Raw genomic sequence first — 23,400 nt, 5'->3', positions numbered from 1 at the left:
CATGAGACTCCATTGGAGAAAACCTGTTTTTCCTTTACAATCAGTTGTCAGTTAGATACTTTCGTGGTGGGGGATGGGGGCATGTTTCCCGGGGGCCTGTCCATTTGTGAGTACCTGTATTTACTCCCATCTGCCTCAGGGAGAAGCTTCTCAGATGATGGCTGAGCACGACATTTACCTATGATGGGTCTAGCAGAATGTCATTAGGAGTCATTCCTGTGTTCCCTTAGCAAAACAGTAGTACTTGGTTTCCCCCTTAGGTCCATGGCCTATCTAGCCTCACTCAGGCTCTTGCCCACCAAAGCAGTGTCTGAAATGGACTCCACTTCACAGACAAGGCCTTAAATCCAAGCAGAGAGTGGTTGGTTAATCCCACAAATTTATGCCACTATTGCAGACAGGTCACCATTGTAGGTCACAGGGTTTGTGGCTGGGTTGGTGCTTACCTTTCTCCTCTGGTAACATGTGGAGTACCTCCCAGTACCATGATCACCGGTCAATAAGGCTGAAGGCTCTAGGTAGGCACCAGCTCAACATCCCTGTGTTCAATGAGTTGTATAGGTGTTATCTTCAGCAATAGGGCCTGACCATCAGTTTTTGGAGAGCAACCAATAACCTCAGCAATAGCCTGGGTTGTTGGGGAGTGACCATGGGGCCATGTTGTAACTCATTCCTGGTACTGGAGGTTTCACTTGGTGAAAGATGTCAAGGTGGGCCATTGCCTCTCCCGTTATTTGGTAACTCCTCTTAGATTTCTCCTCTATGTGGATATATTTTAAGAAGCTTCTACTGTAGTAGGTTTCCATGTGGACCTCCATATGGGCCTTAGTGCTAGTTGTCCCTCCATGTATCTTCCCCTTACCCTCCTCTTCCTTCTCTCTCCCCATTTTTCCTCCTGTTCCAGCCTGTCCTCTGTCTCCTCACAACTATATATTTTATTTCCTATTTCTAGGGAGGTCCTTCACTCCCTCTGATCCCTTACTCCATGCCTAGCCTCTGAGGTTATGTGAATTGTTGCCTCGGGCAGGTATTTTCTGCCTGTGGTTCTTATTCTTCGGTGGAGAGTTCATCAACCTCGCTCTTCTTTTATGACCCCAGTTTTTGAAAATGCCCGAAAATTCCTTCTTCTGTATCAGCAGGAAGATGCAATTAGGCAGAACAAAAGGTGTCTCACTGTCCTGAGGCTGCAGTTAGCATCTCTAGACACCTCCTGGCAGGGTGATATGAGTTAACCAGACCTCTATTCACATGTTTTCCTTTGTCTAGTGGCTTCCTGACCTAATTTCTGCCTTGTATCTGAGGTACACTGATTGAATAGGTCTGAGATGACACACATGGAGGAGCTAGGGCCTTCACTCTCTCCCAAATCAGCCTGGTACCTGTTAGTCATGAGTCTTATGCTGAAGACACCCATTTCAGACTCTAGGCAAAGCACTAAGGTAGATATACATTCTTGTCCTCTCAGACGCTCCCCAAGAGAATGCCAAGGAGGGTCCCTGTGGCCCATGCAAAGTCAGCTATAAGAGATAGAAGGTGAGCAAGTCCTACTCACTGAGTTAATGATAGCCTTTTTCTTTCCTGTTAGCCTGTACTTGGATTCATCTTCATACCTTCGGCTACATATTTCCTGAATGCTTTGGTCTCTCGGCCTGTTCTTCTTACTTTACCTCACTACTGGTCCAGGTCTGCTTCTTCCTTCTGGACCCCGCTGCAGTCTGAGCCTTCCCTCCTGTTTCTGGAAATCAGCAGGGATGCAACAAGAGCAAGTAAATAACTTGTATGGTCCTTGCCAACTCTGAGATTGTCTTGGAGTTGACCAAAATCAGAGACTGGGGGCATCTGAGGCTGGTGGCTTAGGCCGTTGATACTTAGCAGTCTCATAAAGAGGAAGGTCTTGGCACAGCCCAACAGCTGAATGGGCCCTCTTTTGGCTTCAAGGGACTTTGCCTAGAGCCCTATGCAGTTAATGTCTGCCAACCAGCCCCCAGGGATGTGCTATATGAATCCTGGGTCTTTGGCTGCTGGCAGCAGCTGCTTGGGAAGTTCCCAGAAAATTGTGGCCACACCTGCTCCCCCTGACTGCCGCCAAGCTTTGTTTACAGTTCAGCCCTTGACAAACCAAAGGTTGGGATCCAAGAGAAGAGAAAATTGCATAGCAAAGGACCCTTTCCTGGCTTGCCATTTTATGCTAGAGCTCTGTGGTCCAGCCTGGCCTCAGAGCTTGGCCAGGGGTGGAGTGGGGAGTGCACTATGGGGAAGAATCCAAGCCTGCTGTTCCTTTCCCTGCCAACTCTACTTTTCCCATCATGACTACACTCTCCTACTTTCTGCAGTTCTCTCCAGTCCTGTTTGGCTTCCTGGATCTCCCTTTCACAACAGAAATCCAGCCGCTGGTGACTGGAAACCTGTCCTAAGTCAGGAAAGTGTCCAGGGCCTTTCCTTCATAATGTTTTCTATTTGTTGCCTACTCACTGCATCCCCATCTGTGACCCGGGTAGGAGCATCATGCTGTCAGTATGGCATAATAGCAATCCTCCTCCCAGAAGAGTTCCATCTATCTGAATGCTCTCATTACCATATGGTCCTTGAGCTGTGGTGGACGCCCTAAGGGTAACAATACGGTCAGCGTGCCGACATTTGGAGGACAAGGGAGGATCTGAAGAGGGCCTCCAGAAAGGTAAAGTGACTAGGGTTGGTGTCTCTAGTCTTTGCCTTCTCCAAGCCTATCCTTTCGCCTTCAAGGTCTCCAAGGCCGTTTTGTCCTATTTCTCCGCTGTGTTATTCTCATTGCCTCTCTCCTCTTGGCTCTGGCAGGCCCCCTTCCCTGTTCAGCTGTCTTTTCTTCTCACTTGTCTTTCCCTTCATTCCTCATTTCTTTCCCTCTAGCTCAGTCAATCTGTCTTGGCCTCTTTCAGGAATACTTGATGTCGTACACGGAAGGTGGGGGCTGGGGTGTCTCGGGTTCTTTAGGACGACATGACAACTCCTTCAAGCTCCCATGAATATTTCATTGCTCTAGTTCCCCCTCACTGCCTCAGCCAGTGACAGGTGAGTGAGGGCTAAAATGCAAGGATCTCCCCACTAACTCTGCCACAGCTCAATGGCAGCAGTTTCAGATCTTGTGACCTGGAATGCCATATGGCATCAGCCTCACATCTGGAACAGCCCTAACATCTGTCACCAGACTGGCAGGCCCAGTAAGGAAGGTTTAGGAGTGTGTCTGGACCTATTAGACAGCACGTCAGAATCTACTGAATGTGCAGCCCTTAAGGAGAAGAAGGGAAGGGGAGGGGTAGCTGCAGAGAGGGACTTCTACAGCTTCCTTTCAGGGAGATTTCAGGCTTGGTCTTTGACAAAAACCACTCCAAGCTCCCAAATATTTGGAGAAGAACAGAGGACTTTGGTTACTACATTTGCTCCCTTATGACAGTGATAGCACCTGCATCCCAGGCCACTGGGGGAAAGCTACTTTAGATAATCAAAGAAAAGAACATGGATACCAGCAAGTTGTCCCAAGGATGCTTCTTTAAGCTCAACTGAAGAGAAACTTTCAGGACCATAAAGACCTAGGAAGGAAAAAGGAGCTATAACAAGGAAAAGTAACAACTCCACCACTCATAGACTCTCAGGACTGGGAAGAATCATCAAATCTTTGTACACACCCCACACTTCTGACCATTCTGAAAAGATGATTGCACACCCTTTAAAGAAAATTGCTCCCCTATGAGGGAAATCCTATTCAGTTTCTAACCCTCAAACCTCTAAACAGACTCGGAGCCCTACTGTCTCCTATTCTTTCCTGTATTGTAGTTGTGGACCCTTTCTTGGACTCCATTCTCTCTCCACGTTGGTCTTTGGCCAGATAGGTTGTGGAGTGTCTCCTTTGGACCAGATCCACTGCCATAGCTTAGATAAGACAATGTATCCCCCAAAGATGCATGTGTTGAAGGTGTGATAGCCAACTGGTAGGTCTAATTTGATCCCAAGGTACTACCTAATAGATTCATAAATCAATGGTTTGGGAGGAGATGATGAATAGAAAGGCCTAGTTGGAAGAAGTGGGCCAATAGGTATAAGTGCTGCAAAGATGTCCCCTGTTGTCTGTCCCTTCCTCTCTTCCTGCTTCTTATTTGCTTTACTATGTTCTCTCCACCACAAGCCTTGGCCTCACCACAGGCACAGAAGCAGCAGGCCTGCGTTTCTAGGAAAGGCCTTTGTGAAGAGGTAATATATAAGCAGAGACTTAAAGGATTAAAGCGCATCCATGTGAAGAATGAGGAAAGAGATTTTCATGAAAAAGTGGAATGCCAAGAGCATGCACTGAAACCTGCAAACCCATGGACCAAAAATAGGTCTCCCTCTTTTAAGTTGTTTTTCTCAGGTATCTGACCAATATAATAACCATCTATAAATCTGACGTTCTCAGAGTGAACCACAGCTAGTAACCATTTGACAATGAACTGCATGGAACGGACAGAGACCTCTAATCTGTGTGTCTCAAAATTACCCTTACTCATTTATGCATTGGTTCGTTTGGAAAACAACACTGAGCACCAACTATTTGCCAAACACCACATGTATATTGGTAAACAAAAGAGACCTAGTTTCAACTCATAGGGTTTTATAGCAAAATAGCCAGAAAATACATAATTACAACTTGTGATGAGTCTCATGAAAGAAATAACAGGCCACAACAATAGGACAGTTTCCAGGAAAGGCCTTTTGTGAGGGAGTGATATTTAAGAATAGACATAAAGGATGAAAGATCAGCCATGTGGAAAATAGGGAAAGAGGTTTCCAGGAAAATAGAATACCAAGTGGGCTGTCCTTGAGATGGCAAAGAACTTGGTATGGTGAGAAACTCAAAAGTAGTGAATGGGACCAGATTGTAATAGTCAATAATAGGAATACCATTGGAAAATCACAAAGGGCATGTGACACACACACACACACACACACACACACACACACACACACACACACACGTTTCAACACTGTTTACCATCAATGAAGAATGTCTAAAGGGTTTTAAGCAAGAGAGCAATTGGCTCTAGTCTCAACTATTACGACACCTGTAAATGCCAAATTTAGAAGGAGACAGCAGTGATACAGGAAGGCCAATAAGGAGGCAGCTGCAGCAATCCACAGAAGTAATGGTGGCTTGCATCAGTGACAGCCATGGAGATGGAGAGAATTGGACAGATTCTGGATGTGTTTTGAAGTGACAGCTGACAATACTTACTGAAAAATTGGATGTCAAGGATGAAGGAGGAAAGACAGGCTTCAAGAAGACCCGGGTTTCCAGCTTGACTCCGTGCCATGTACTGAGATGAAGAATGCTGAGTGAGGTTTTAAGGAGAAAAAAAAATCAACAGTTCCCTTTCAGCCATGTTAAGTTTGAGATTCCTGAGAGATATAAAAATAGAAATGTTAATGTCTAAGAGTTTGGGAACTCTTGAAGAAGAGAAAGTAGAATGTAAGTTCGGAGACAGTATCTACCTGTTGATTGTATTTAAAGCAAGGATGCTGGATGCTGCATGGCATCACCTCAGGGAAAAGAAGAGAGACATGCAGGCAGAGGTCCATAGAACTCCAATATCTAGCTCTGACATTAAAAAGAAACTATGGAAAAGTAACTAAAGAAATAGAAGGACAAGCAGGAGATATTCACAGAAACCAAGCAGGAGCATATTTCTGGAGAGAGAGAGAGTTGCCATCTTTGTCTACATTTGGTGAGTGCTGATGATGTAAGAGCAGGGCTGATGGATGGATATCCATAAAAGACAGAAGAGTCCTTTAAAAGAGCAAATGTGGAGTTACAGACATGAAAGCCATATGGGAAGTGATCAAGGATGGAAACATGAGAAGAAAAAGTATGTGTGGAAGTGTGAGGATTTGTGGGCAAATTTTTTTCTGTGAAAAGGAGCAGGAAAATAGGTTTGTTTTCATAAGGATAAATATTTTCATTAATATGGCACCATGGTTTTGGAAGTGACTATTTTCAGGAAGAGAATGGATGGCCAAAGGAGTAAAATGCTTGATAAGTAAGAGAGGTTGGTGTCAGAACATAAGTGGCAAGGTTTTGCACTGATAGAAGAAAAAAAAATCTTCCACTTTAGCAAGGTAATCTTGTGCAGACATGGTGCTATATGCATTAGTGGTAGTGAGATGAGAGTAATCTATCGGATAACTTCTACTATTTTAGTTTCATAAGTTGAGACGTCTTGAAGTCTTAAATCAAGCTGATGGAAAGACAGAAAAGAAGAGGAGCTATGAAATCAGCATATTAGATGGTGAGAAGGTAGTGGCCATACATCAGTTAAAATATGCACCAGAGGAGGCAGAGGCAGGTGGATCACTGTGAGTTTGAGGCCAGCCTGGTCTACAAAGACAGTCTAGGACAGCCAAGGCTACACAGAGAAACCCTGTCTCAAAACAAAAACACAAACAAAAACAAAAAAACAAACAAAAACTATGCACCAGATTTGAGGCCATTAGCTTAACATGAAAGCCAGCTCTATAGGTTCTTTGAAGCTTCCTCCAACTACTGTAAGACTACATATAGTTGAGTTCATCAAGGGTGAGGTTTTATCTATCAATTCTGGCAAAGAGAGAGAGGAAGGAAGGGAGTTGAAAGTGTTTGGGTGAGAATGATCATAACTCAAGACCAAGAACTGGAGAAGGGGGACCTTGAAGCTAAGAAAGAGCCTGAAAGAGGAAAATAGTGAATAAGCAGGACAATTTTCTATTTAGAGAGCTAACACATAGAGAGTTGACTCAGGAGAGAATGAGAAGGGAGATTTCTAGGGAATGTGGGAAACGAATAGGTGATCATCATGCATTCTGGTGTCTCCTGAAATGGGAACTCTTTGGAAGAAAAGTGGAAGTATAGTGGATAGCATAGTAAGTAGTGGGGAGTTACCACTGGAGATTTAGGAGTCAGTACAGCAGTTGATGATGTCTAGGTATGCCAATGAAGTAAGTCCAATGGAAGATGTTGTTTTCAGTGGCTTCCTCATTGCCTGGTAGGCACTGGACTGAGCAATAATGACGTCAAAAGTAGTAGGCCCACTATTGGGATAGCCATTATGAAAACAAAACGCTAAACAGAAAATAAGTGTTATCTAAAGGAAAGTGGTATAGCCATTGTAGGAAACAGTATGGTTATTCTTCAAAAAAGTAATCATAGAGTTCTCATAATATCTAGCAATCCCACTCCTAAGTTTTGTTAATTTTTCGTTGCTGTGCCAAATATTTCAGAGAAATAATTTTAAAAGAGGATAAATTTGTTTTGGATCATGGTTTCATAGATTTCCATGTACAATTGGCTGATTCCACTGATTTTAGGTCCATGGCACAGCAGAAATACCATGGAGGAAGGTCATAACAAAGGAAAGCTACATACAGTGTGGCAACCAGGAAACAGAGAAGAGAAAAGGGACAAGATTGAATTTTTCCAGGGCACTCCTCTAGTGACTTCTTTACTCTTTCAAACAAGGCCCTCCCTCGCACTTTTTACCACCTCCCAATAATACCATCATATTACATATTCATCATGGGATCAATTCATTGATTGACTCAGATTTCTGGAATCTAATCACTTTCCAAATAGCAACCAAGACCCAGGGACATGAGCCTGTAAGAAAAATCAAAACATGGGTATAATGCCCTAAAAGTGAAATCAAGGCTCCAGTAGATATTTGTACATCTGTATTCATAGCAGCATTATTCGAAGTAACCAAATGTTGGGAACAATGTAAGTGTCCATCAACAGATAAATAAAATGTGGCACATACACAGAATGTTACTGAGTCTTAAAAGGAAGGAGGTGCTGACCGAGGCTACACTATGGATGAATCCTGAAGACATTATACTCTCTGAAATATGCCAAACACGTAAATTTTTGTCTGTGAAGGGAAAAGCATTCTGGAGATGGATGGTCATGAGAGTTGCAAAACAATGTGAGTGATTTTAATGTCTCCAAACTAACTGTACAAGTAAAAATGGCTGAAGTGAATTTCATGTTATATATAGTGTACCAATATTTCTTTTTTTTTTTTTTTAAGACTGGAGGTATAGATCACATATAATTAGGAGCTAGAGTCCTCAGTGACCTTGGGGCCTACACAGAAAGTCTGTAGGTGACACTGAAGAGGGAGGAAGGTTGGCAACAGGTAGGTTTCTCAGAAGACTGAGGCACTTCAGAAGAAAGGCCTAATGGCCTAGAGACACCACTGGTTAAGTACAGAGTGCCTACCTCCCCTGCAGGCCCTGAAGGACTTGAGACTCCAGACAAAGAGACAAAAACAATTGAAAAAATATAAGCAATTTCCACTTAAAAATAAGGGACTAGGAGCTGGACAGATCTCTAACAAGCAGACAGATACATGAGAAAGGTAGCAAATTTCTGAGCTCTTATTCTGAAAAAATGGAGATTTTGGAAAACTCCTGATCTGTGATAAAGGCCTAGTGGGATTTTCCTTCTGTCAGCAGAGCCCCCACCCCAACCAGCTGACCAGTCCTAAACATGTTTACCTGATGCTGTGGGCCTGCCAGCTCACCTTTCTTTGTCTAAGCTGACCAATCCAAAGTCAGGGACGAGGAACCATCCAAGGCAACCAAAACCACTTAAATCTTAAGTCATCAAGGGGGTTGAATTTGGTTGTTTTTTTTTTTTTCATACCATGCCTACTTACATGGTAGCAGAAGAACAGACAGGAAAGTGCTAGCCTCAAGGAATAACCAGGTCTCAGTTTGGGAAGAAGGGGGTAGGCATTTTGGAAGCGAAAATGAAAGTACGGGAGAGTTTGCTGTTGACTAAAAGCTCCAGAGGGCACAAGGAAAGCGAGTAGGCAGGTGGTATCAGATCATGGAGAGGTCATTACACTACCCTTCTCAGCCGTTCTCAGCCAATGACTTCACTTTCTAAAGTTTTAGTTCCCTTTGAGCAGGAACCCAACACCATCAAATGAAAAATTCCAGAAGTAAACAATTCATACTGTTCTATTGCTGTGAAGAGACACCATGAACAAGGCAACTTATAAAAATAAATCATTTAACTGGGGCCGTCTTAGAGTTTCAGAGGGTGAGTCCATAACCATCATGGTGGATTGCATGGCAGCAGGCAGGCAAGCATGGTGCTAGAGAAATGCCTGACAGTTCTACATCTGATCTGCGAGGTGGAGGGAGAGAGAGAGAGAGAAAGAGAGAGAGAGAGAGAGAGAGAGAGAGAGAGAGAGAGAGAGAGAGAGAGAGAGAGGAGAGAGAGGGAGAGAGAGAAACTGGGTCTGGCAAGGGCTTTTGAAACATCAGAGCCCACCTCCAGTGACATACCTCCTTCAACAAGGCCACACTCCTAATTGGTCCCTAAACCAGTTTCACCAACTGGGCACCAAGTGTTCAAATATATGAGCCCGTGGGAGGCCATTCTCATTCAAAGCGCTACAAGTACACATTCTAGTTAGTCTCTTCTCTTCTCATCTCGTCTCTTCTCTTCTCTTCTCATCCTTCCCTATCAGGATTCTTATTGTATATCCAAGGTTGGCCAGGCTGACCACAAACTCCTGGTCCTGGATTATTGGGATTCCAGATGTGCACCAGTAAAACCACCTTTTCTCTTATTGTTGTTAATCTCACTTACTAAATTAAACTTTATCTTTGGGATGTATGTACAGGAAAATTATATGTGCGTGTGTGTGTGTGTGTGTGTGTGTGTGTGTGTGTGTGTGGAGAGAGAGAGAGAGAGAGAGAGAGAGAGAGAGAGAGAGAGAGAGAGAGATGTTGATACTATCTTTGATTTAAAGAATCAGGTGGGGAAGTTGCCTTAGAATATATTCTCTATGAATAAAAGGAAGTCAGTTCTGTGCCTAGTGTCCCCGGTGTCATTTACTGGTGTGCTGGCTTCAAAGATGACTGCTCTTGAAGACAGCACTGAAACAGCCCTCAGTTCACACTGGAAGAACAGTCCACTGAGCCAATCTTACCACATTTTGAGAATCTGCTAGGTCCATAGGTTCTTAAAAAAAAAAAAAAACTGATCGGCAGACCTGGGTTCATGTTGCAGTTTCACATGGCTTATAGGTATATATTCTTTAGCTGGTTGTATGGATCTCTCTTGCCCATTTCCTTATCTGTAAAATAGTCATACTATGGCTGTAAAGATGGAGGGGGTGATATGTGGATAGACTCTGGGACATGGTGACTCCTCAGTAAACACCTAGTACTGTTAATTTACAGTACCCGTCGTTTCAGCATCTAACTTACCTGAATCCCAGACATCTTTAGTCACTGGGCTACTCCCTGGCTGACCAAATTCTTCTGTAGGGCCAAATAGATTCCTATTTTATCTCTTCTTGTCCCAGGGCAACCTTGCCTGTCTCGTTTCACAAGTTTAAAGCTCTCCGTATTCCTTCCTCAGATAAATCTGATTCAGCCATCCAGAGCACTGTTTACATAAATCAACATGTCTGTGATAGATGATAATGGGTTTTTTACTGATTTGGTTTTTAGTATTTTTGAAACAAGGTGTCATGTGGCTGAGGATGTAGCTGAGCTGTGGCCTCTGTAGCTGAGGATGACCTTGAACTCTTGATTTTCCTGTTACTTTGTCCCAACTCCTGGGATTACACAGGTGTGCCACCACTCCTGGCAACAGATGCGTTGCTACTGGGATCTTCAATGGTGCAACAAAACAGAGTAAAAACACCTCCAGCCTCCCACCTGACTGTGCTCCTCCCATTGTCTAAGGATAATGTCCTTGCATCTCAAACTATAGTCAGCAGTGACATCACCCTGGAGTGTGTCAAAATGTCAGTGCTAACTGCAGGCCTGCTGCCTCAGAATAATTTGGTAATACTCACATGACCCATGTGCCATTAAAATGTACACAATAAGAAATGGCTAGCTGAAATGAGAAGTGAGGGCAGGCAACTTTACACGGGGGAGAGTTTTACGCCCAGAGGAGCTATTTCAGAGCTCCGGGGATAGGGCTCCCGTTCCTGCCACCTGGAGTCCATGGCATCTCATAGGGTCCCAGCTGCTTGCCTGCTGTGCTGGAGCTTTGGAGCTTCCAGGAGACTCAGGCTCCAGTTACTGGAATCAGAGGGCTAATTGGCGCCACATGGCTCCAAAATCCTGCCAGTTTCAAGGAGAATGACAAGACTCCCCAAGGAGCCAACCAAATGTAAAGAAAAAGGAGCCAAAGGCAAGGAGGGATGGAGAACTAAAAGCCAATGCCTGGAAATGTAACTGTAACACTTTAGTCCTCCTGCCCCAAAGCATAAGAAGATAGAGCAGTAGCTCAGAACTATTTCGTTGCCCTGTCAGTTCATCTGTCTTTAGCCGCATCCTGCCTAGCAACAGTTAGAGTGAACTCTACCTCCTGATTTCTCTTTGGCCAGTGATGGAGGTCAGGTTAGTCCACAGAGGAATCAAGGTTTTTCAAATGTAGTCAGGTTGTCTGATAGTTGGGCCAGGAAACAGCTGCCTGGTTAATGATGAAACAGAGTGCTTTGTGGGGCTGTCTCTTGAAAAGGGTGTGTGGAGATCCCAAAGCTGTGTGACATTGGGTGAAAGTTCATTTTCTGCTCCCTTTCTCTGTTCCTCTGGCCACCCTGAATAATGCTACCCGTAATATTGTCACCTCTACATTCATGTGATATACTTAACCTTCTAAGTGTTTCTCCTCTGCAGCCATGATCTCATTTCCTTCTCCCAACAACACAAAGTGAACAGGATCAGAGACAGGTTAATTATAATATATGCTGAGCATCCAGGCCTGGCCAGGACCTGGCGTTCTACTATTCACAGGGCTGGAGCCGTCTTGCAGTGGAAATTCAGGGTGATCAAGGGTCCCAGGGCTAGAATTGCAGGACCTGCCAAGGAGATTTGGCTCCAGCAGGATCACGGTTGCGCTCAGCTTCTGTGGGTGTCTGCACCCCTTGAGAGCTGGGGGAGGGGCAGTCACCTCGCCTCTTTGGCAGGACTGATAGTAGCTGTGAGAAGATAATGAATGTGACAGTACTTTTTCTCAAATGAGGTAATAGGTGTCAATATGCAAAGAAGCGCATGGACCTTAAGGGTTGTTACTATGAGGCAGAAGGAAAAGGCTAGAACTTTGTCTTGGTTCACTGAATGGAGAGGGCCACCCTAGTGTAGGATGAGAAGATATTTTAGAGGCACTAGGTAAAAAAAAAAGACAGACACAATGAAGGTGTAGTGTGTTTGGGAGGCAAAAAAAAAAAAAAAAAAAAAAAAAACAGAAGAAAAATAGCAGATGCTAAAAATAAAGCCAGGAGGGGGCTCATAAGTTTTGGCTGCTTCATTATTTTCTCAGAGTTACCCTGTTTTGAGAGACCAGAAGCCGAGTTAAAATGCCTAGTATCCCCAGGAAGGCAGTCACATGGCCCCTGGACAGCTGAGCTCCTCTCATCCATCACTGCTTGCCTTCAGTGACACTCCTAAGTCTTCAGACACTTAGCAAATTTCAGAGGGACTGGGATACAGACACTGAAAAATGCAGCCCTCAGGAGGGAAGGAAGATTACAAAATGGCCTCCTGGGTCTGCTAACAGACTTTTCTCCCCTGACCCAAGATATGTGAGAAGGTCTAGGCACTGTGAGGCATCAGATACTTGTAGACTTGAGAACGATCCAGTTGGGGATAGTTAGTTCAGCTCCAACAATCCGAATGAAGAACCAAATGTGATTACAGTTCACCTGGAGACATGACTTTGGGGGAGTGGAGAATAGTTGGACCCCCCTGTGAGAAAGAGCTTGGGTTCCCATTTTCCTCCACACTGTCTTTTCCTGGCCAGCCAGAAGCATCCTTCATACCCTCCATGGCACCTTCTCCAGCTTTCTCGAACTTTCTCTGAACATACATGGTTGACTTAGTTGTCAGGGTCACCTAGTAGTCTCAATCACGCCCTTGTGTGCTGCGGACCCTTGTCTTTTCTCTCCAGCTAGACTGGTAGCTGCCTCTTCCTAGCTAAAGACTCATAGCTTCTCAGTGTCCTCAGGGATGGACTGTCCAAGGAGGGACTCAGTAAATACCCCTTGACTGACCAATGTGAGTCAGAAGAATAAAGCAAAACATGTCAAAAAAGGGCTTTTGGCTCACTGGTTGCTCTGGCTCCAAGAGTGACTGCTTTTATCAGCACTGGTAGTACCTCAAAATCCACTGAAGGCTGAAGTGTCCCCAGCTTCAGGGAGAAAAAAGGGAAGAGCAAATCTGGATTGTTAGTGGTTGGGGAGGGAGGGTGAATGTGGGACAGTAAAGGAAACATCCTCTACATCACTGCAGCCTCTTTGCTCCCCAAACCAGGGGCTGTGCAGTCCAACAGGTTCTCAGTCATCCACCCTGCCCCAATGGGTACCCGCATTGGCAACCAGTTTATGTCATCCAGGGAAGGGGCTTCTTATGGTCTCTGAGACAGGACGGCAGGTGACAAAGGCTCATTTGAGCAGCAGCCTCAAGGCTGAGGCAAGATGGTAGCCCGAGACAACATTCTCTGGCTGGCTTTAAGGCTAAATATATGCCTGGCAGCAGAAACAGAAGTCAGAAAAGCACCTCAAAGAGTCCCTGTCTCCCCAAAACTATCCAGGATAATAACCAAGCCACCTTCCAGCTGCTTTATGCCTTTCATTTGTCTTACTAGGGTAGGAAGATGGGGGAGTCAGTGTCTAAACTTGCCTTCTGGAGACTTGCCGTACCCTAGCATCCTTCTTCACCTCCCTAAGGGATGGGAGGCAGTCTCCAGGCCATATTGGGTATGACTAGAGTACCTGTGCCTGGTTGTGTATAAGCACTGGCCTGGTATGATGGAGACAGCTTCAGGGGTCTTTGCTGGATTAGCATTTAGCTTTCATACCATTGTTCCAAATCTCACCTCCCCCATAAATAACCCAAAGCTCGGCTCTAATTAGTTGATTCCCAATAAACAACCTAGCTGCTTGAACCCACCTGCCACTGAAGTACTTGGAATTCTTAGTTAGTCAACAATTACATCACCCTCACGGTGTCAAAGCCTCCCACATCTTTTACAAACCTTGTGCTAGTTTGATTAATTAACTCAGAGTCCTTGGTTTTAAAGGGCCCTGGCTGGAACTTTCACTTTAGAGAATAGATATACTGAAGTAAAGAACCTAGGCTCACCTGCTATGCCTGAAATCCTGAAGGGGGCAGGGGAGTTAAATCAGATCACAAAGACTCTGAGCCCTTGGACTCTGGCTCTCCCTCTTCCACCTCTGCCTGCGTTGCCCTTCTTCTAGACCATCATTCACTGTTTTGCTAACTACCTTGTCCCTGCGACACAGTGTCTCAGAGACTCCACTCTCCTTAAACCCCCACTTCTCGGGGCTCTTCATCCAAATACCACCCCCAAGCCTATCAGCCTAAAGAATGCCTCGCCCTGGCCCTTGGTATAGAAGCTTTATCCAGCACTGTGGACTGCTAGCCTTCAGAAGCTTAAGTTTGTAGGCACCAAGAGGAACACTCTGGAATCTTCCCCAGGTGTGAGGGAAATGGTTTCCCTTCCCCAGCTTTGGCTGAGGTTCAGATCTGTCAGCAGCCTCAAGAAGAAGCTCCCCTCCTGGCCCACAGGAGCCATTTTCCAGCTGCCCCATTAAGTGAAATAAGTTGGCATTATGTACAATTGTGTAAAGTAATGGCCCTGAACATTAGCATGCTTGTTTATATCTGCCACCTAAATAGTTCTTTTTTATATATCACCTAATAGACATTAAAGTTTAAAATTGCACAAGGACTTCATGAAGATGGTCCCCGTCCTAGAACGACTTCACATTTCCTTTCCCACTTATTCGCCTTATTTTGTGGCCTGTTCCCTGGGGAGTTAGTTTTCTTTAGGGAGTTAATAGCCAATTAAGATCGGTGATACCAGTTAACTTCAGAACAATACATTTGCATGTGGGTTTCTACTAGAGTCCCAACATCATAAAGAATGAGGGTGACTTGCAATTCCCCTGTCACCAGTTTCTCCTGAAGACAAGTAGCTTCTCCTCCCTAGCTCCCTCTCCACTCTAGTATGAGCTACGAGGTAGTCATCACTTCTGCTGGTCCCGAAGCATGTAGGAAATTAAGCTATGATCTCCCAGGTATCATAGCCAGAACCAGAATTGATGTCCTTCCCAGCTGATTTCAAGGCTTAGTTCCCTTTGCATCTTGTTTTGCTCCTATCTTCCCCTTCCCCCAGTCATGTGATGCAGGAAGAGAGCGCAAATGATATGGAATGTGTACAGCTACCAGCAGAGACACTGCGACAAGTGACCATTCACCGAGACCCTATATATGGCTTTGGCTTCGTGGCTGGCAGTGAGAGGCCTGTGGTGGTTCGATCTGTGAGGCCAGGTAGGTGTCCCTCAGAGGGTATCCCCAGACCCTGGCTTTTACACCAATACCTAAGTATCTTCCTAGAAAGCAGAGATTCCAAGTATATGGGCTTACCAAATAATTTACCAAGAGTGGGTAAAGATTTGTCATCTAATGACAAACCATTCAGGTAGCTTAACGCCTGAGACAGAGACTGCAGTTAAGAGAATGGGGGGGGGGGCGGGATTAAAAAACAAAAACAAAACAAAACCTTCCTTTTGCACAGAACATGCATAAGAGAGACCTCATACCTTGGATGGGAAAGTACCATTCAATTTAGTTCAACGCATACTTATAGAATGCCTGCTCTTAGCCCAGCAGTGCTTCAGGGAAGCACAAGACACAGCTCCTGCCCTCAAGAGTCTGGGGGCCAAAGAGATGGCTTAGCAAATAAAAACATTTGCTGGGCAGGCCTGATGACACAAGTTTGATCCCTGGAACCCACATAACCGTAAAAGGAAAGAAGTAATTCCGCAAGGCTGGTTTTTGATGTCTGCACATACACGATAGCATGCGTGTGTTCATACTCATATGTCATGCGTGCACACACACACACACACACACAGAGAGAGAGAGAGAGAGAGAGAGAGAGAGAGAGAGAGAGAGAGAGAGAGAGAGAATATCTGATCTCCAGGTTGTGAAGACTCTTCAGGTAATAGGTGAGCTAGTGAAGACCAGAATTAGGACTGTGACCGCTGGTGGGATGTGAAAGGGAACACAGAGTGAACTGCCTCAAGGCCAGACTGGCAGTCACAAAAGCTCCCACTGATGAAGCAGCTCCTATATTCTTTATTTCATTTTGTTTCCTTCTCACAGCAAAGACAGCAAGGTAAGAGGAACTACTCCCGTTTTACAGATGAGGAAACTGAGGCAGAGCAGGGTCACTCAACTAGGCAGCAGCTGGACAAGGGTTTGCTCAGAGCCCAGCTGAGTAGGTGAAGGGCAAGGTGGGCTTGAAAAGGACTGCATGGCATGAGAAAGAGAGCAAGTGCCACGCCCCCAAGTACAACACCCCTCCCCCAAGTATAACGCCCCACCCTCACGTGTAACACCCCGCCCCCAAGTGTAACACCCCGCCCCCAAGTGTAACACCCCTCCCCTGTGAATGAAATAGATAGAGCTGGAGCATTGTAGTGTTTGACTCTTCTATGCATTGACAGAAAAGAGCTTTATTCTTGCCTTGCTAGGCCTGAGGCTTGAGATGTTTACAATAGTTTCTCACTCAGTCAAAAGGAGCAGCCCAGAGTACAAACTGGTCTTGCAGAAATTTGATGAATTTTGCTATCCTCAAAGGAAAAGGGAAAAAATATTTTTTTTTTCCTGTAAGCTCTCTTCAACTAGAGGGCACAAGCAAACACAATTCAATACAGGAGTTTGTGGATAACCCAAGGCTCCTGAGTCAGTCATACAGCTGACAAAAGAGTTTTGTCTTCTGATCAGAAATCAAGTTTGTATTGGGAAGAAGGAATAGGTAAAACACAGTATAACAATAGCCCACCAGGAACTCCTACTTTAACTTCAAAGTAAACAGGGTTTGAAGACCAGAAAGAAGCCCTCCCTCCTCACATCCCTGAAGAAGGGAGGGAAATAGGTAAAGTAGCCTCCACCTAAGAGACTGCTTTTCATTTGGTTGGGGTTTTTAAATGTGTTTGTTTTACAGACAGGACCTTGTGCAGCCCTGGCTGGCCTGATATCTGCTATGTAGCCCAGGCTGGCTTTGGACTTAAACAGCTGTCCTGCCTCAGTCTCTCCAATGTTGGAAGAGCCCATGACCTAGAGCATGCTAAGCAAGCCGTCCACCAACTGAGTGTCTCTAGTCCAAGATAGTAGTTCTCAACAAAAGTATGTAGAAGGAATGAGACAAATAGAAGGAACTGCCCCTTGGAAGATCTAGTAACCATCATTTATTCAGTCCTCACCAATAGTGATCAGCTATTTCATAGTCTTTGGTTTGTTCTAATTTTGAACAAGATTTTACGCAGCCCAAGTTGGCCTTTAACTCCTTGAACTCCTGATCACTCCTGCCTGCACTTCCCAAGTACTAGGATTACAGGTGTGGGCTGCTTTACCTGGCTTGATCAGCTATTTTAAGTACTATACATCCATCATCTCATTTATCTTCCCAACATTCTCATGATGTATAGGTACTGTCATTTTCTCAGTTAACAGATAAGCAACTGGGAGACATTAAAAGTCTCATTCAAGGTGACACCGTTAGTGAAATGCAATGGCAGGATAAGAGTACAGTTCTTTGTGGCTGCAAAGAGAATGACTGTCAACCCCATGCCCATAATTCCTGAAGTCACTGAGCTGTCAGGAGGCGTGGCCTACTAAATTCCATTGCTGTTCCATTGGTGACTCCTTCTGGCTGTGCTAGCACATGAGTCTCTGCCTCCAGAGCCGTTGGGATATGCTCAGGTGATTCTTTTTGGTTTTGTACTTGGAATTGAATCCCATATATGCTAGGCTAAACTAAATCCTCACTTCCCAACTGTCATCACCCACAGTCTTCACACATGGTCTTCACACAGGGTCTTCACACAGGGTCTTCACACAGGGTCTTGCTACGTCTCCCAGACTGGCCTCCAAGTTACTTAGTAGCCCTGGCACTCTTGAACTTCAGATCTTCCTGCCTGGGCCCCCCCCCAGCAGGTGGGATTCTAGGTCTGCACCATGACACCTAGTCTTGAGTGACATATTTTTTATGTATATGTTTTGGGGGGTAAATAGGCAGCATACTTCTTTGTAGGATCTGGCCTTTAAAAATGGCCATGAATGACAATCAAGGCCAGCTTGAAAGTGGAATGGATCATTTAGCTTGTTCTTGGGGTTTGAGCCCATGCTGGATCTAACTTCTTATTCTCTCCTGGTCTCTGAGAAGCTTTTCTCAAGAAAGAAAGAAACTTTCCTAGATAGCAGAGGCAGTGCAGCCTGTGGCACTCCTCTGGTCCACCCTTTACCCTAACCGAGGCATATAGCTTTCCCACAGATCTGTTCTTAACCTCACCATTGGAGGTGGGTTTCCTGCTGCCTAACAGACCCATGCTTTGTTTACACATTTGTAGGGGATAGCATCTCTCAGTATTGGAAAAAGTTAAACCCTTTAAGGCTTAAAATCCATCCCCCTCTCTACGAGCATATGAGTGCCTAAGCCTCTCCCGAATAAATATGAATAATAGTCAAGTGAGAAGATTCCTCCCCCTGCTCTTGTCACTTGTACCACCTCCAGCAAGCTGGAAGCCACTCATTGTGACTAAGTAAAGCACTCAAATGAGACAGGAGTCTCTCTTCCTCCTTAGAACCAAGCCAGTCAGGCACTTACAACCATGTCTGAGCTTGGGGCCTTTTGCTCTTATGCCGTGCTCTGCTAAACAGGCTGTCCTCCATTCTCTCTCTTCATTCCTCTGTCCTCTATGGACAGAAGCTGGACCCAGTACAACACCTCTACCACCATCCCTCAATCTGCATCATCTGCAGGCCTTCTCTGGAGTTCAATCTCTTTATTGGCTTGACTCCTTCAAGCCCTGCGGCATTTGCCTAGATGTGCCATTTCCAGGCAGTAGCTCTGAGCCCTCATGCCTCTCTCCTCTCCTCTGCAGGAGGCCCCTCTGAGGACAAGCTCCTGGCTGGTGACCAGATTGTGGCTATTAATGAGGAGGACGTGAGTGAAGCCCCCAGGGAGAGGTTCATAGAACTCATCAGGTAACAGGGGCCTCTGGGGCCTTGACAGGAGCTGAGCAGTGTCCCCACCCCTGTCCCACCAGTAGCAAAGGCCTACATTCTTCAAGGCCCTAGGGAGAAACTATCTGAAGAAAATCTGCTCTAGCCAGGGGTCCTGGCCACCTAGAACTGTGGGTATCAGCCAGTAAGGATCGCCACAGGCCTCATGTACTCTGCCAGTGACTTGAGTAGACAAAAAGAAGAGCCTTCCTGCTCTGTCCTCCTCAACTTGTCTCTGCACCCAAGCCCTTTTGTTTTGGAATTTTGGAATTACTGTGAATGGGATGTGCCAAATGACTGATGAGAATTTAACACACACACATACACACTCTCTCTCTCTCTCTCTCTCTCTCTCTCTCTCTCTCTCTCTCTCTCTCTCTTATGCACGAGGGGGAGAGAGGGAGAGAGATTGAGATTCTATCCTCAGTATTTGTGCCACTTTAATGTCTTCTACAAATGGGAGCCAGTGAGAAAGAAAAGTCACTGTCATTCATGAATTTAAAGTAATCACTCTATCTTTGCCCATCCCTCACATGCATATGTGCACACACACACACACACACACACACACACACACACACACACACACACACACACATGTACACACTCCTTGTCCCATACCACATGCTCACAACTTTGTATAGTTTTCTTCATAAGAAACAACAGGATAGAAGTGAAAACTAAATTCAGTGTGCTAACCTCAATTTGTGGGACTTTGGTTTCTCTCTCTCTCTCTCTCTCTCTCTCTCTCTCTCTCTCTCTCTCTGTCTCTCTCTCCCTCTTATGTAATCTGACTTCATCTTTACTTCTGTCTTCTTCTCCTGTGCTTGCTTCAGAGTGTTTTGCATCTATTCATCTTTTTTAAACTCCCCAAAGCCCATTACCCACTTGTTCCCAGAGATACTTCCTGATTTTCAGAGGCAGACTTTGTGTTCTGTCTTCAATACAATACTTTCCTATCTGCTTGAAAGGTATTGGGATGCTCTGTGCTGAAGTTCAGAGTAGGCCTTCCTTGCCATACTCTCTGGTAGCTCAATACCTCCAAATACCTCTGGTCCCTAATGACTCTTGTTTGTCTCTTCTTCAAGTTCAACTACCCATTATATTTCCCTACTCTTCACCACTGTGCCCTTCACCCTCTGCGACCACACCAGTATGGAAAGAACTCCCCTTTACCCCAGTTCTTTCACCTAGCCACCTCCTTCTTTGCTTCTAGTGGATGTCTTTGTACCCTAGGGCAAAGTAGTCCAATTTTGTGGGGGGATTGTGGAGCTCCTTCAGTATGAAAACAAACCTTACCCTTTTGATAACTCAGGTGCTAATGGCTCATTCATTTGTCCATCCAGTCATTCAGTGAGTACGTATTATTGTCTACTATGTACCAGATACTACTTCAGGCTTTGAAGACACAGCAGTGAATAAGAGTCAAAACTTCTTGGCTTATTAGTATTTGCAATCTAGTGAAAAGATACTCCACAAACAGTGAGCAGGGTAAGTAATTGTATGTACAATATGTAAGAAGTAAATAAGGATTTTGAAGGTCAGATTTTGGGGGCACAACAGTGCAGAATGTAACTTTAAACACAGTGTCTAGTATTGGCTTCATTAGGAAGATGACATGTGAAGAAAGACTTGAAAGAGGCAAAGACATTGGAGAAAGAAGAGCTAGTGTAAAGATCCTTAAGACAGCACTGTGTTTGCCCTGGAGGAGGAAGAGGGGGAAAAATCCTCATGAGTCTGGTAAGATAAGGAAAGGAACATTGTAGAAGACAAGTCTAGATTATGAAGAGCCCTGTAAGTCATTGCAAAAACTTGCTTTCTTCATAATGGAATGGGGAGAACTGGCAAGGACTAGAGCGGGTGACCATATGTCCCTTCCCTTTTCAAAATGAACTGCTCCTTGAAGATTCTCCCTATAATATGGCTCTTTGCTCTCGTAACTTCCTAGATCTGGGAGCTGATTGATCAATGAACTTTGCCTCAGCAAATGTGGGAAACGTTCATTAGAAGTCCTTAGGTAGGAGACTTAGGCAAAACATGAATAACGAAAATTAAGGTAGATTTCATATTGTTGCTCCTGGTGGTGGTGGAGCAGGTGGTGGTGTTAGGTGAGGCAGGGTCCTCCTGTGTAGTCCAGGTTGGCTTCAAACTCAGGACCCTTCTGCCTCTGCCACCTTAGTGCTAGAATAATTATAGCTGTGTGGTGTCAGACCCAGCATAACTCTCCCTGGATGCTTTTGTTCCTATAAACATTTGGAAAAGGCCAACAAGGAGAGAGAAAACTCCTTCAGGGAAAACTATTCCCATTTCACTCAGTTATTTTAAAAGATTATGTATTCCTGGGAGAGAATTTTCATACCCCACAGCCTCTTTGATCGTTGGCATAATTCTTGTCGGAAGAGTTTTGGATTCTTCATCCTTCTGAATATTTGCTATCTGGAGAGTCTGGGCTTCCATCTGTTGCTCCCTGGCTCTTATTTCTTGGTCCCTCAATTAAAACAAATCTGCTGAGTATGAGTCACAATGACCAAATGACCTCCTTTGGGTTTTTTCTTTGAGTTTCTCTTCTTGCTTAAATACCAAATTGCCAATAATCATCATCCCTGTTTCCCAGGGCTCTCTGGCTGTGTGCCCTTTGAGTTCTATAATTCAGGCTTGTAGTTTTCCTTGAGAATTTTCTAGTCTACAGATAAAAATTGTACCTAGGGTTTGGTGATTTCTACAGAAAATGTGAGAAAGAATATGAAAAGAAAAACCTGAAAAATGACAACCCCAGAGATAATACTAATACCACACTGCTGAGCACCCGTGTGGAGCAATATGGATGATTTTCTGTCAGCCTCCATAAATGATGGGAGGCAAGGCATCCACGCAGAGCCTCAGATTACCCTCTGTCCTAATCCATATACCCGAATGCAACCCAGGGGAACATTCTGGTGTTGCTTCTTGTATGAGATGAATACCTACTGCATGATACACTGCTCTCCTGTTCCCTCTTTTCTCTGTAGGAGTGCTAAGGAATCCATCGTTCTTACAGTTCTGCACACTCATCAGGTGAGTGAGCCTCTTTGCCATCTGCCCTTCACCCTGCCTCCTGCCTAAGAAGTGATGACTCCATCTTGGAAAGCAGCAACCTAGGATTGAAGAGGAATCAGAGACCTAGGAAGGAAAAGGGAACAGAAAACAGGGCAGGCATGAGAGGCACAGATTTAGCAGTGAACTTCAACATGATATCCAATCCCATATCCAGGGCTGAAGATTTTGAAAAAGCTGTGTAAAGTGATGCTCTGTAACGTGTCCTCTGCTTTACCAAGTTAAGTTGCCCACTGCCTCAGCTTAGAGTCTGTTTTCCACCATGTTTTTGCTATGCTCCACCTGAATGTGTCTATCCCCCATAAAGGCCTGGCAGGTGGTGGGTGCTACTTTTATTTATCCACATGAGGACTAAATGACCTGTGATGTTTGAAGAGCTGGTGCTGTATTTGAAGCATTTCCTATAAAATTGCTGGGATGGCTGGGGATGATGAATCAATGATAAAGTACTTGTCGAGTACACTCCCAGCACTACCCAACCAATTAATTAAAAAGTGAAGTTGTTCATGGAGACAGAGGCAGGCAGATCACTGTGAGTTCGAGGCCACCCTGGTCTACAAAGTGAGTACAGAACAGACAAGGCTACACAGAGAAGCATTGTCTTGAAACTATCCCCCCCCCTCCAAAAAAACCCAAAAACAAAAACAAATGTTGGGGGGCTGATTCACACTATTAATTCCAGAACGTGAAAGGCAGAGGAAGGTGGATTGCTGTAATTTCTAAGCCAGCCTAGTCTACATAGCCAGTTTCCAGCCAGCCAGAGTTTTATAGGGAGATACAGTTGGACAGAGCTTCTGTTTTCTCCTGATACATTCAGTAGCTGAGTGTACGACCTTGGGTCTAACCTATAGATTAGAAAAGGGAATTGAGGTTTGGAGTTGTACAATGTTTCCTAAACATACATTATCAGAATAATCAACACAAGTGTGCTAGTAGAAGGCAGACTCTCCACTTTCCCTCTCCTAGACTTTGGATTCCATCTGTGTCAGTTACTAGCATATCTCTCTACAGCAACCTTAACCTAGACCACAAATGCAGATGCAAACCTTCCAACCCTCACTCCACCTCCATCCTATCTGTCCTTTCCTAGTGTCACAAACCTTCCTGGTACCCCAGCACTGAGGGCCCAATCCCATTAAAGGAGCCAGAACCAAAGCTGGACCTTGAAAGAAAGACAGTATTTCCCAGATAACAGATACA

At 44.9% G+C, this 23,400-nt stretch overlaps 1 protein-coding gene across 6 annotated transcripts in view; it reads left to right on the top strand.

The window, feature by feature from the left end:
* FRMPD3 (FERM and PDZ domain containing 3) overlaps positions 1 to 23,400 on the top strand; it is a 152,040-nt gene that overhangs the window by 64,073 nt on the left and 64,567 nt on the right. For 2 of the 6 annotated variants that reach the window (XM_084790922.1, XM_084790923.1), the window contains exons 2-4: positions 15,212 to 15,366; positions 18,987 to 19,089; positions 22,116 to 22,161. The exons of 1 other annotated variant lie outside the window; for it this stretch is intronic. In XM_084790922.1, coding sequence (XP_084647048.1) covers positions 15,212 to 15,366; positions 18,987 to 19,089; positions 22,116 to 22,161 — 304 coding nt within the window. Of the gene's footprint in view, positions 1 to 15,211; positions 15,367 to 18,986; positions 19,090 to 22,115; positions 22,162 to 23,400 lie in introns of those variants that run through there. 3 more of the 6 variants (XM_084790924.1, XM_084790926.1, XM_084790927.1) reach the window with 3 other exon arrangements.

This window comes from Acomys minous, assembly GCF_964271855.1.
Source record: "Acomys minous genome assembly, chromosome: 7".
NCBI lineage: Eukaryota > Metazoa > Chordata > Mammalia > Rodentia > Muridae > Acomys > Acomys minous.
The sequence above is the reverse complement of the archived record's forward strand: the minus strand, read 5'-3'. Positions and strand labels throughout refer to the sequence as shown.